Below are 14128 nucleotides of genomic sequence, written 5' to 3' on the forward strand. Positions count from 1 at the left end.
TGAAGCATTTATGTTGTGCTACAAAGGGTTAAACAGACAAGTTTGAGGTCAGTCACATTCAGGCTCTATTAGATTGAACTAAGTGTGTTTGTGTGTGGACAGCAAATTGGTGGTAAATGGTTTAAGTTCTTTGAGTTCTTCTGAGGGGCAGGTTTTCATGTTGCCCATGACATTGCACATTTTCACTGATTGTGAGACGTTGTACCTGTGGAAGATGAGTAGTTACAGCAGCCGCCAGTTCAGGTGCCTCATCAATACAGGAAGCAAGTAGAAAAGAAGCAGCAGCTTTCATATTCTCCACAGTCACATGCTGCTTGATGGATCAGCTGGAATGGTTGCAGAGGACCATCTAAAGCATTGTAACCTGCCTGGAGGTCAATGGTCAACTTTCTGAATGACTTGAAGGAACAGTGCCTCCAGAGGTTGTGACTCAGGGAATTATGGGCAACACAGTGGCTCAGTGGTTAGCAGTCTGTCTTGCAGGCTCAGGAACTGGGTTCAATTCCAGCCATGGGTGACTGTGTGTGGAGTTTGCACATTGTCCCAATGTCTGCATGGGTTTCCTCCCAGTGCTCTGGTTTCCTCCCACAGTCCAAAGATGTGCAGGTTAGGCAGAGTGGCCATGCTAAAATGCCCATAGTGTCCAGGAATGTGTAGGCTAGGTGGATTAGCCATGGGAAATGCAGGGTTATGGGAAGGGGAAGGGCGGGGGGAATGGATCTCAGTGGGATGCTCTTCAGAGGTTTGGTGCAGACTTGATGGGCTGAATGGTCTCTGCATTGTAAGAATTCAATGAAGTGGAAGCTGGCATGCTTGGAGGAAGACCTTGGGACCCCATTTCTTTGTTCATTCTAGGCCAATGCTGTTGACATGGCAGCATTTCGCAATCTAGGTCATTGTTCGTCAGTGCATCCAACTAAATTAATACCAAGATCCCTGGAGCCAGTCATGCCAAGTGTCACACTCCTCTCGGGGAGTTTTCACCGGTCCAGGTTATTGTAGACTGCACAAAAGGTGGCAGTCATTGCACCGTTGGAATAGCCAGACTCGCTTTTTATATTTAATCATTCAGGAGAGATTCCACTCCCCTTCTTCCATCCGGGATTTGTAACCACTACAAGGAATGATCACAATGTGAGCAGCCTCGCTGTCTTTTCACCAGATAACACCGTATGCTGTTGCCTGGAGGGGTGAGAGAGACCCAGTCAATACCTGATTGTTCACACCAGGGAGGCAACACAACCCTGCCTCCTCCACCCCTGAGAGGCAAGGATAGGGACAACAAAGCCTTGTTAGCACCTCTGTTATAGAAGGCTGTTGGCTTTGTGCAAATTGAGGTGTTGCTGCTGGGATTCCTCCTTCTCACTTGTTTGGTTCTGGTAAAGAGTGACCAGGAGGTCAAGTTTGCAGCAGCAGCATAGGGTCCACCGTTGCTCTGAGGGTTAAGGTGGTAAGATACTATTGGCTGTGTACACTCACTGGTGTAAAATTCAGACCCCATTCCAAGTGATAATTCTACAGGAAATCCCTGAAGGACTCAGATGTGACCAGTTATTTGATGAAAACTGTACAGATATGAAAGTTGTTGTCTTGTGTGTGGATCATTGTCTTGGCTCACCTGCTTATGGGTGTAATACCAAATGAAATGACCAGCTGCCAAAAGCAGAACATGTGAAATTCATTTGAACAGTGGTTACTGCTAGTAAAATACTTTGCTTAATTAAAAAAAATTAAAGGTTCCTTAAATATGAAGGCTAGAAATTTGGCTCCTCCTCAAATAATACATCACCTCCACCAATATGACAGATTGGAAATGCAAAGGTGGAAGCGTACTGTAAACTGTATTGTATAGTAAGGTGGTTACACTGGTCTTAAGACGATTGGAGTGATTCAAATGTTAAATAATCGAAGTTAGACTCTGGATCTTATTGACTGATTCTTGATCAGTAGAGCAATCAAAGGTTACCAGAGGAATGTCAGATTAGCCATGGTCCTATTGAGCAGGGTTGAGCGCCTGAACAGCCTGTTCCTGTTCCTATTTCTTATGGCTTATGATATTTAAAAGATATGATGTGACATTAATCTGCAACTAGGCCCCACCCTTCCATACTTACCCAAGTGTGAAGCTAGGATTGACAGTTGAGGTAAAAAAAAATCATTCCCCTCCCCCCCTTTTCCCCTCCATTCCCACGGTGGTTAGCGATCTGCAAACCTCCCAAAGGATACTCTGCTCCATTTGCAGTCTCCTGTTCTGTGCTGATGACCAAAGGTTTTATTCATTACCAGGATGAGGGTGTCAATGGCCAGGCCAGCATTTACTGCCCAACTCTAATTGCCATGAAGCTGCTTTCTTGAATTCTGTAATCGCTTGGGCTGAGGGACACCTAAAGTGCTGTTGGAAGGGAGTTTTAGAATTTGACTCAGCCACTGTGAAGGAACAGTGATATATGTCCAAGTCAGGATATTGTGTGACTTAGAGGGGAACTTACGTGGGCTGGTGTTCCCAGGTCTCTACTGCCCTTTTCCTTGTAGGTGGTAGAGGTTGTGGGATTGGAAGATACTGTCCAAGGAACTTTGGCAAGTTATTGCAGTGCATATTGTAGATGATTGTATAGCAATGTGCCTCAGTGGGAAAGGGTGTGAATGTTGAAGGAGGTGGATGGGGTGCCAATCTGTTGGGCTGTTTTGTCTGGAGGGAGTTGAGCTTCTTGAGTGTTGGCGCTGCACTCATCCAGGCACGTGGGGAGTATTCCATCATGATTCTAAACTTGCGCCTTGTGGATGGTGAAAAAGGTTTGGGGAGAGAGGAGGCAAGTTGTCCACTGTGGAATTTTGAGCCCCTCAATTGTTTGGAAAGCTTCAGTTTCTGGTAAGTGGTCCCCCCAGAAAGTTGATTGTGCAATGGTTAAATTCTTGCGTGGTGGAGATGATCATCGTCTGGCACTTGTCACAAATGTAACTTCTGAACCTGTGGCTATGGCTTACAGATTTGCTATAAAGCCTCTACAAGTGTCACGGTTCAGTGATTAGCACTCTGCCTCTCAGCGCCAGAGATCTGGGTTCAATTCCTGCCTCAGGCGACTGTCTGTGTGGAGTTTGCACATTCTCCCCATGTCTGTGTGGGTTTCCTCCGGGTGCTCCGGTTTCCTCCCACAGTCCAAAAATGTGCAAGTCAGGTGAATTGGCCATTCTAAATTGCCCGTAGCGTTATGTGAAGGGGTAAATGGGTCTTGGTGGGTTGTGGGTCGGTGTGGACTTGTTAGGCCGAAGTGGCTGTTTCCACACTAAGTAATCTAATGTAACCTGAAAAAGTATCATTGTAAGTGACCCTTGGAAAATCATGTGAAAATCACCTGGTACCCCCTAACAGCAGTCGAACTGAGCTCAATAGCATGGAGGCTCTGAACCTTTGATTCACTGTGTTGGCTCTTCGTTGTTCTATTTTATTTGCTATTTATCAATTAAATCTTCAATTTTAACTTGTTCTGGTAATGTAAGCAAAGGTATGTCTTAAAATACACTTAATGATCCAAAAAGATTGAAGCTTCTACGAAAAGAGAAACCTAAATTTTTATTGCATAGAATTTGCTGATCACTTATAACTTTGATCACATTAGATCAATTGTCTCAACTATTCAACTTAGTACAGCCTCTCTTACAGCTCTCTCATCATGCCTGGGGTCCTGTTATTGTGTCCCCTTCAACCACTTTACTATCACCAATGACTGGTACAGTTGCTATACAGCTGTTTTCTAGAGCTCTCTTCTGTACTTTTTTATTACCATGTTCCCTCAAAATGTAACTTGTTTAATTGTGCATTAGGTCCCCACCTTGCTCCGGTGTCCATGCTGTGCTTTCTGGATTTGATTGTGTCAGTTGTTAGATAAAATGTAAACTGTTTTGTTGCTCAGATGGATCTCAACAAGGAGAGACTGACTTCTCTTTAGAACTGATGTTGATTGGTTTCACCCTTTCTACAGGCTCGAAAAGCGTTAGCAGAGAGGCAAAAGGATCTGGAATTCAAAACTCAACAACTGGAGAATAAATCTACTTACAAAACAGAGGAAGATATCAAGAAAGCCAGGCGGAAATCAACGCAAGCAGGTGGGGTAGAGGGGCAACGTGTGTGGGATATGATATCAAATAAGCGCTATGTTACATCTAAATTGTCTACTTATTTTTAGATATTCTCATCTCATTTCATCGCCAGCTTCCCTTGTGTTTGGTCGGCTTCCTATCTGGCCTTTGTTTTAAAAAAAGGGATCTTTGATCGATTTGAATTTTTCCCCTCCTAGATGTACATTGTTTGAAACACCTGTACAATGTATGTATCAACCAGAAAAAAGGAAGACATCGGATGGAATGCACCACTGTGTGGAACAGAGTTATTTAAAAGGGAGAACAGTTTAGATACAGTACCCTTTGTTTGAATCATTTCCTATTTTACTATTGTAAGACATACATATTTTGATTTTATTTTCCTCACAAAAAAGCAATCGCTCTTACTCTGCATAGATTACGGGTTGGGTTTCTCTCATGGTTAATGTAATAGGTGATTTGTGAGCTTCCCACAGTGGCTACATTTGGAGATTCGAATGCTCCAGCTTTGCCCCTAACTCCCAAGTTTCTTTCTACTATGTTATGATCCATGTTGATACCAGACCCTCTGGACACACGTTTACTTTGCTCGATGTAGAATTATGTTTGCTGTGAACTGAAACTTGACCATGTACACAGTAGGACAGTGGATGTCAACAGGATTTCCATTGACAGTAGCATGGACTAACCCTGTGTATGCCTGATCTCTTTGGCTGACAGTAACAGCATAAGCAAAGTCTTCTGGCTTGGATTAAAAATGCTAATTTCAGCTATAAGATTAGAGAAAGCAAAAAGGTATATTTTCTGTTTTCATCAACATCTTTTGGAGTTACCACTAATTGAAAACTTAGCGTGACAAAGCCATATAAGTAAGTAGGGGTGAGCAGGTTAAAGGTTGGGAATTCTGCAGTGAGTAACTTGCCTCCTGACTCCCTAAAGTCTGTCCACCATCTGCAAGGCATAAGTCAAGGGTGTGATGGAATGCTGGTTGGGTGTAGATCCAACATTATTCAAGAAGCTTGACACCATCTAGACAGAGCAGTCAACTTGATAGGCATCATATTCACCCCTTAAATGTTCATTCCCTACCCACTATTCCTGTGGTTGAAGGACTTGAGAAAGCATTCTTTTTTTTTGATGATTTGGAGATGCTGGTGTTGGACTGGGATGAACAAAGTTTTAAAATCACATAACACCAGGTTATAGGCCAACAGTTTATTTGGAAGCACTAGCTTTCAAAGTGCTGCTCCTTCATTAGGTGGTCGTGGAGAATATGATTGTAAGGCAAGAATTGATAGCAAAAAATGTTTCTCCACAACAACCTGATGAAGGAGCAGCGGTCCGGAAGCTAGTGCTTCCAAATAAACCTGTTGGACTATAATCTGGTGTTGTGTGATTTTTAACCTTGTTTGATGAGTGCTTGATGGTTCCTTTTAAGATTTTTGTTTATGTTTTCTCTTTTGCATGATTAAAATCTGCGGGAAAGGAAAGGTAATTTATTTTTGTATAAAGCGCTGTTGAGGGCGGCTTTTTCAGCTTAATGTTACTGAGGGCATTCAACTGACACAATTAAATGGTGAGTAGATTTCAAGAAGTGATTACACAGCAGGATCAGTCAGATAGGCGACTGACAGGAAAGGTAAGCAGGGAGATCAGGATTTTTCTGTGGCTCTTTCTCTCCCAAACAGATCATCACTTTTGGGTACTGTTGAAGGGGATAGTCACTTAGAGGAAAATAGAAGTGGCAGTCGGATCTTGGGCACTAGATGTTAGGCAGAGTTTGTCAAGATTTAAAAGAATAATTGTTATGGGGACTCTTTTGTCAAGGACACAGATAGGACGTTCTGCAGCAATGAGTGTGAATCTAGGATAGTACGTTGCTTTCCTGGTGACAGGGTTAGAGATGTCTCAAAACGTTTGAAGCCTATTGTCAAAGGGCTGACTGGTTTGCTGTGTTCTTCCAGCCTCATGCTTGTTTATCTTGGATTCCAGCATCTGTTTTTTTTTTGTCTCTCACTATTGTCAAAGGGGCGACTGAGAAACCATAATTTGCAAATATTGGTAGGAATGATGTTGTTAAGGAAAAGCTTTGCACAGTGAATATAAGAGGTTAGATAGAAGGTTAAAAAAGTTGAACTTCAGAAGTAGTAATCTTTGGTTTACTCCTGGTGCTAAGTTCAAATGAAGGAAGTAATAATAGGGTGAGGATGATAAATGAAGGCTAAGAGGTGATGCAACTTGCAAGGATTCAGATTCTTAGATCTTTAGGGTCTCTTTTGGGCAGAAATGACCTGTTCAAAAGGGATAGGTTTCACTGAACTGGAAAAAGACAATTATCCTGATCGGGAGATTTGGTAGTTCTGTTTTGGGAGTCTTTAAAATTATTAAAGGGGGGAATGGGGTTCCTTAGTATGAAGAAAATACAAAGACAGATGAGGATGGTTCTGAATCAGAAAAGAGCAAATTAATTCAAAAAAACAGACAAGAGCAAGTCAGAGAATGAGGTAACTCTGAAGAATTAAACTGCATTTATTTCAATGCAAGGGGTCTTACCAGTAAGGCTGGTGAACTTAGGGCATATATGGAACATGGGACAGGGACATTATAGCTATTACAGAAACATAGCTGAGGATGGGGACAAGACTGGCAGCTCAATGTTCTGGGTTTGAAATGCTTTAGGAAGGGTAGAAAGAGAGGCAAAAGGGGCGAGAGAGTGCTTTTGATTAAGGAAAACATTTCCACTGTAATTAGGACATTTCTGAAGGATCATACAGTGAAAATATATGGGTTAAAATTTGAAATAAGAAAGGGATGAAGGGTTTGTACCACAGGGTCCCCGAATAATCTGAGGGAAATTGAGTAAATATGGAGAGAGCTCAGATATATGTAAGAAAAATAGGCTTGTAATAGGGGATTTTAACTTTCCAAATATTGACTGGGTCTACCATAGTGTTAAAGGTTTGGATGGTGAGGAATTTGTTAAATGTGTTCAAGATAATTTTCTCTATCAATATGCAAGAAGGAGCAAAACTTGACTTTCTCTTAGGAAATAAGGCAGATCAAGTGACTGAAATGTTAGTAAGGAAACAATTTGAGACTAGTGATCATAATTATGTTAATTTAGAAATAGTTATGGAAAAGGATAAGCCTTCCATGAAAGTTAAAGTTTGTAATTAGAGTAAGGCAAATTTTAATGGAATGAGACAGGAACTTCCAAAGGCTTTTTTTGCAGCCAAAGGGAAGACTAACCAGCGGGAGGCTTTCAAAAGTATGATAATAAGCATTCCGAGGTGTTCCATTCCTGAGTGAAATGTAAGGCTGATAAGGTTAGGGTACAATAGATGAATAGAAGTTCTAGTCAAGAATAAAAAAGAATCATATTAGATGTAGACAATGTGATCAAATGAATCTCTTGGAGTACAAAGAATGTAGGGGTGTTTTAGATTAGATTAGATTAGATTAGACTTACAGTGTGGAAACAGGCCCTTCGGCCCAACAAGTCCACACCGACCCGCCGAAGCGCAACCCACCCATACCCCTAACCTAACACTACGGGCAATTTAGCTTGGCCAATTCACCTGACCCGCACATCTTTTGTGACTGTGGGAGGAAACCGGAGCACCCGGAGGAAACCCACGCAGACACGGGGAGAACGTGCAAACTCCACACAGTCAGTCGCCTGAGTCGGGAATTGAACCCGGGTCTACAGGTGCTGTGAGGCAGCAGTGCTAACCACTGTGCCACCGTGCCGCCCTTTAAGAGGGAAATCTGGAAGGCAAAAGGGTGATATGAGAGCACCATGGCAGATAAGGTTCAGAACAATCTAAGGAGATTCTCCAAGTACATTAAGAGCAAAACAGCAACAATAAAGAGGATTAGGGCCCTTAAAGTTTTAAAAAAAAGTCTTTGTATTGAACCTCAGGAGATGTGAGATGAATATTTTGCATCAGTTTTTACTGTGGAGAAAGAAATAGTAGCTAGAGAACTCTGGGAAACAAAGATTGGTATTTTGAAAACAGTTCACATTACCAAGGGGAAGTATTGGAGGCCTTAGAAAACATAAAGGTGGATAAATCTCCATTGTCTGATCAAGTGTATCCCAGGATATTGTGGGAAGTTAGAGGAAATTGTGGGGCCTGGAGCAGGAAAATTTGCATCATCGATAACCACAAGTGAACTGCTGAAGGACTGGAGGGTGGCTAATGTGCCTATCTTAATAAAGGCTGTAGACCTGCGAGTCTGACATCAGTGGTGAGTAAATGGTTTGGATGAGAATATAGGAGGCATGGTTACTAAGTTTGCAGATAACACCAAAACTGGTGATATAATAGTCAGTGAAGAAGGTTATCTAATTTTACAAAGAGATCTTGATCAATTGGTTCAATGGGCTGAGGAGTGGCAGATGGAGTTTAATTTGGATAAATGTGAGCTATTGCATTTTGGTAAAACAAACAAGGGCAGGACTTGTACAATTAATGGTAAGGTCCTGGGCAGTGTTGTCGAACAGAGACCTGAGGGTTCAGGTGCATAATTCTTTGAAATTTGCATCACAGGTAGACAGGGTGATTTGAGAAAGTATTTAGCATACTTGCCTTCATTGCTCAGACCTTTGAGTATAAGAAGCTAGGAAGTCATGAAGTTGTACAGTGTGTTTTTTTAAGATTAGATTCCTTAGTGTGGAAACAGGCCCTTCGGCCAACCAGTTCACACCGACCCTCCAAAGAGTAACCCACCCGGACTCCTTTCCCTACATTTACCCCTGACTAATGCACCTAACACTATGGGCAATTTAGCGTGGCCAATTCACCTGACCTGCACATCATTGGACTGTGGAAGGAATCCGGAGCACCCGGAGGAAACTCACACAGACACTGGGAGAATGTGCAAACTCCACACAGATAGTCGCCCAGGCTGGAATCGAACCCGGTCCCTGGTGCTGTGAGGCAGCAGTGCTAACCACTGAGCCACCGTGCCATCCAAATTTGGTGAGGCCTCTTCTGGAATACTGTGTCCAGTTCTGGTCACTTGTTATAGGAAGGATATTATTAAAATGGAAAGGGTTCTGAAAAAGAATTACCAGGATGTTGCCTGGAAAGGAGGGTTTGAGTTATAAAACTAGGCTGGATAGGCAAGGACTTTTTTTTTCCACTGATGCGTAAGAGGTTGAGGGGTTACCTTCTAGAGGATTATAAAATCATGAACGGCAGAGATAAGGTGAATAACAAAGGTATTTTCCCTAAGGTGGGGGAGTTCAAAATTAGGGGCCATATTTTTAAGGTGAGAGGAGAAAGATTTCAAAAGAACGTGAGGGGCAGTATCTTTACACAGTGGTTTGTGTGTGGAATGAATTACCAGGGTAAATGGTGGAAGCAGGTATGGTTAGAACATTTAAAAAAACATTTGAATAAGTATGTGAATAGGAAAGATTTGGAGGGATATGGGCCAAATGCAGGCAAGTGGGACTAGTTTAGTTTAGAAACATGGTCGATGTGGACTAGTTGAATTGAATGGTCTGTTTCCATGCTGTATGGCTCTGACTGTACTCACCCCCTCAGCATCTGCCCAGACAGCACCCTCGCTCTGTCTTTTGTGCACATCTCAGCCCCAAACACACACGGTTGCAAACGTTACTTTTATGTTACTGCTGGACTTTGTGAATGACTATTAAGTTGTAAAGATCAGTGGAGAGCAGCTTTGAATGGGGCCTCAAAATGAGCAGATGAAAATGCCAATTCTTTGCTTTCTCGCAAAGCTTTGTTACAAAGACAGTATATCTCTTGTCATAGCTAGAATTTGTTGCAATCCTGGCAAGGCTAATCATTCCTTCTCAACTATGTCATGTAGAGATTCCTGTTATCTGAGTCAGGCACTGTGTGATGAATGAAAGTGCTCACTGATGTTTCCCATTAAATTCCAGATCTTTTCAATCAATTCCAAAATTGAGGATGTTAAATAAAAAATACTCTCTCAAACTTTGAAGCTGCAATGCTAAAATAGAGCAGTGACTGATGGGTTTACACTAAAGAACCCAACACTTGACAGGTAGTTATTACTTGCTGCAGTGGGAATGATTCAGATTTTATGTCTGTCCATAGTATTATGTTTCCTTTTAAAACACATGCCTCCTTGAAATGATTGGTGACTTAATGTAGCATAGTTACTGCTACTTTCATCAGTCCAACTCTATCAGTACTTCACATCATGGTGATTCAGAGAACATTGCTGCATTCGTGTTTTACATGACAGTAAAATGGCATCATAGAAGAATGAAAAGAAAACTGAACAGATTAAGTGAAGGTGCAGAGAGAAACTCAGTTAACCAGTCATCAGAACTGAAGAAAGATAGTGCTGTTGGGTCCCTGGACCATGGTTATAGTGAATAGACAAGGTCATTTCCCTGGGTGGGGGAGTCCAAAACTAGAGGGCATAGATTTAAGGTGAGGGGAAAGATTTACAAGAGAACTGAGGCAAACTTTTCATGCAGAGGGTGGTGTATATATGGAACGAGCTGCCAGAGGAAGTGGTGGATGGGTGTGAGAGTAGGAAGGGTTTAGAGGGATATGGGCCAAGTGCTGCCAAATGTGACTAGTTTAGTTTAGGATATTTGGTAGGCATGGAAGAGTTGGACCCAAGGGTCTGTTTCCATACTGTACATCTGTATGACTCTATAACTGACTGACAGCGCAGTGATTAAAATCACCTTGTGACTCTAAACAAGAAATGGGCAGCATGGTGGCACAGTGGTTAGCACTGCTGCCTCACAGCATCAGAGACCCGGGTTCAATTCCCACCCCAGGCGACTGACTGTGTGGAGTTTGCACATTTTCCCCATGTCTGCGTGTGTTCCCTCCGGGTGCTCCGGTTTCCTCCCACAGTCCAAAAATGTGCAGGTTAGGTAAATTTGCCATGCTAAATTGCCTGTAGTGTTAGGTGGGTCTGGGTGGGTTGCACTTCGGCGGGTCAGTGTGGACTTGTTGGGTCAAAGGGCCTGTTTCCACACTGTAAGTAATTTAATCTAAAAAATGTTAGAGCATTTTAGGCCAGTGCCAACGAGGAGGAAAGAAGGGGCAGAAAGAACAAATGAGAAGGCCTGTGGAGGCAGGGAGATGAAATGGCAGAAGATTTAATAATGAAACAGCCAAAGACCGTGATAACTGATACAGTGAAGGAACAGCGGTCGCGTCCAAGTGAGATGTAAAAAAAAACACCTGACTGCACCGTGAGGGGGATAAGAAATTAGATCAACCTCGCAAAACCAAAAAAAAAGCACTAAGGTTGAGGTATCCCATTAAAGCTGGTGAAAATGCTGAAGGATGATCCGGAAAATACAGTGGATGGTGGGTGGAAAATGAGGATGGAGGGGAAGGGCTAAAAGTGGGAGATGCATGAAGTGGCTTGGGCACATTGGAGGGTCTTGTTAACTACAATGAGTTGGAGTCCTTGGTTGAGGTAACAGGAAGATATCTTGGAAGTGCTGTCCTGGCAGCAGTATAACTTGGACTGACGTGATGGGGCCAGAAAAACTAGAAGAATGGAAGACGGTCTTTCCAGGAACCAGGACATGAAGAAGTAATAGCTGTCCCTGTCCGTGGCTTGCAGTGAACATGAGGAAGCAGCCAATCAATGGAGAGTAAAAGATTCAAAGAAGGATCAGACGTGGATCAGATGAAGGAGTTTGAAGATAGACATTGGAAACAATTTCAATGACATTTTCTAGTTCGTGACAAGTGCAGGAAGCTGCACCAAGCAGCCATCCCTGTAACGAGTAAAGAGAGGAACAAGTGGGCCTGAAGTATTCCTCAAGATGACAGACTTCGCTGTGGTCTATGTGGGTACCTGTAGTGATACTTTTTTATTTAGGTGAAGTGCAAGCATTTGAAAGAGAGGTTGTGCAGAGTGAGACTGCACTCAGCCAGGCTGAGGAGGATGTTGATGGCTGGGAACTGGTTAGTTTTCCATTTTTGGAAGAAGCTATGAGCTTTCACACTATCCCGGTGCGGGATAGTGCAGTAGAGTGTGTGGGTAACCATAGCAATGGGAAAATGGTAGTGTTTCCAGGAAACAAACACTTGCAGTGATGCTGGACATCAAAACAGTTGCATATTTGCAAATAATGGATTCAAGATGACAAGAATTTAAGTTCTGTCGGGTAGGATGATCTGACAGGGGTTATTGTCTTATTTCTGGATCTTGGGAATGGTGGTAGAAATTAGCTATCTGAGATCGAGGTATTATAAGATTGTAGACTATTGTGCAAAGATTTCCAGGCAGTCTTGGTCAGTGACGGTCCTGGGTACAATGGCCTGATGCTCAGTCGTGGGGTCATGGTCAAGCAGGAGGTAGCAGCAAGTGCCAGATGTTACATCCAGCATTTGCAAGATGGAGGTTGGTACATCAGTGCCACACCTGACAGTGGGTTTACCAATATTGCGGCCGGATCTCAAAGAACTGAACACAGTAAGGTCAGAAGGAGACAGGATTGAGTGAGGGCAAGGAGCAGAGCAATTGAGATTGCTGTTAACACACTGGCAGTTCTCAGTGAATTGATCCAGAGAGGGTAAGAAACAGAAAGGAAGGGTCCAGGTGAAGGGAGGATGTTGGAGATGGGCAAAGACATTAAATCAGAAGACACCTGGTGAAAGAGGTGGCCATGAAAATAATGGGAGAAGGGCTCAGTGTTGTGCCAAGTGAGAAATTTGGGGACTTTGTGGGGGATGTAGCTGAGGCCTTTGCTCAGGAAAAAATGTTCAGGGTCAGAGAGGGGAAGGTCAGAAGATATTGCAAACATATGACAAGAGGAGAAAATAAGTGGTGTCAGAGGGATGGAAACATGAGAAACGACTGGAGTTGAATTCATACCTGTGAGATGGTGAAGCTTGCACTCCCTGGAATTTAAAAGGAAGATAATTTTTTGATGAAGAACTGAATGATGTTGAATACGAATGGAATCTGGAGTTAGACAGCTTTGAGATTAGGTGAGCCATTGTTTTCTTCAGAAAGAGATCATGAGTGTAGACATGACAGCAACATTGAGTGCACATTTAAGAATGTAGCAAGGACATGAATTTGAGGAATTCTAGATGCTTTGAAATTGTTACCATTACAGACTAAGGTTCAAATTTAAATTGGAATCCAAAAATAGTTGAAGCTAAAGATACATTTCTTTCATAGAAAGTAACAGTATCAGTGTTTTTTTTTAATGAAAACGTAAACACAAAAAGAGAGGTGGAAAGTCAAAGAACAAGGTAGCAGACCCAAATGGAAATTCCATTCCAGACATCAGCAGAACTTCTTCAAAGTGGGCATACCTGGAACAAAATTGGCAGAGAATTAAAAATGAATACAAAAGCAAAATACTTCAAATGCTGGCAATCTGAAATAGTGGCATACATCTAAAGACAAGGATCATCGTCCACTCTACAGGCTGGACTTTGAAGGGCTTGACAGGGATAAACATAACTGATAATCTCTGGCAATACTGAAATACTCAATACTTCTGTTAGCCAGTGCCTCATTCCCAACCTTTTAAGAAAACAATAAGGTTTTTGTTATTGGCTTTCACCTAACTCCACAGCCGAAACCTAAAATTACAAATGCAACTTTTCAGTATTTGCCTAGGGTGCATATGTTACCTGAATAACGGCATCATAATAATAACATACAGGGCGATGGTCTGAGTGCTTGAAATGGGATTAGGACGACTGGTATGTAGTGGTATCCACATCGGATATATGTCTTAAGTTATCCAGGCCTGATACAAGGGAGCCTTTTACCTAAGTCTGAGTGTCTTATGACCTTTCCTTGTTTAACCCATTTAGTGAAACCTACCTTTGACCAATCTTTGGTCGTCATGTCTCCTTGCATGGCTTCAAAGTTTTGTCCAGTTGATCATGTTAAAGATACAAATTGTTACAAGTTACTGTGAAGCAATGGTAGTGCGTTTATAATGAAGCTGCATTAAGCACTCCCCATCCCCTCCCCAAGTCTGAGGAGGTCGCACAGTCTTCAGATGGGGAAGCAGGAATCTAGC

The 14128-nt window shown here is 42.5% G+C and overlaps 1 protein-coding gene across 1 annotated transcript in view; it reads left to right on the forward strand.

The window, feature by feature from the left end:
* The window catches only part of LOC132827854 (growth arrest-specific protein 7-like), a 459456-nt gene that overhangs the window by 410612 nt on the left and 34716 nt on the right, over nt 1-14128 (forward strand). The window contains exon 11 of the mRNA XM_060844608.1: nt 3981-4104. Within this exon, the coding sequence (XP_060700591.1) occupies nt 3981-4104 (124 nt within the window). The remainder of the gene's footprint in view (nt 1-3980; nt 4105-14128) is intronic.

The sequence above is a fragment of the Hemiscyllium ocellatum genome, chromosome 25, assembly GCF_020745735.1.
Source record: "Hemiscyllium ocellatum isolate sHemOce1 chromosome 25, sHemOce1.pat.X.cur, whole genome shotgun sequence".
Taxonomy (NCBI): Eukaryota; Metazoa; Chordata; class Chondrichthyes; order Orectolobiformes; family Hemiscylliidae; genus Hemiscyllium; species Hemiscyllium ocellatum.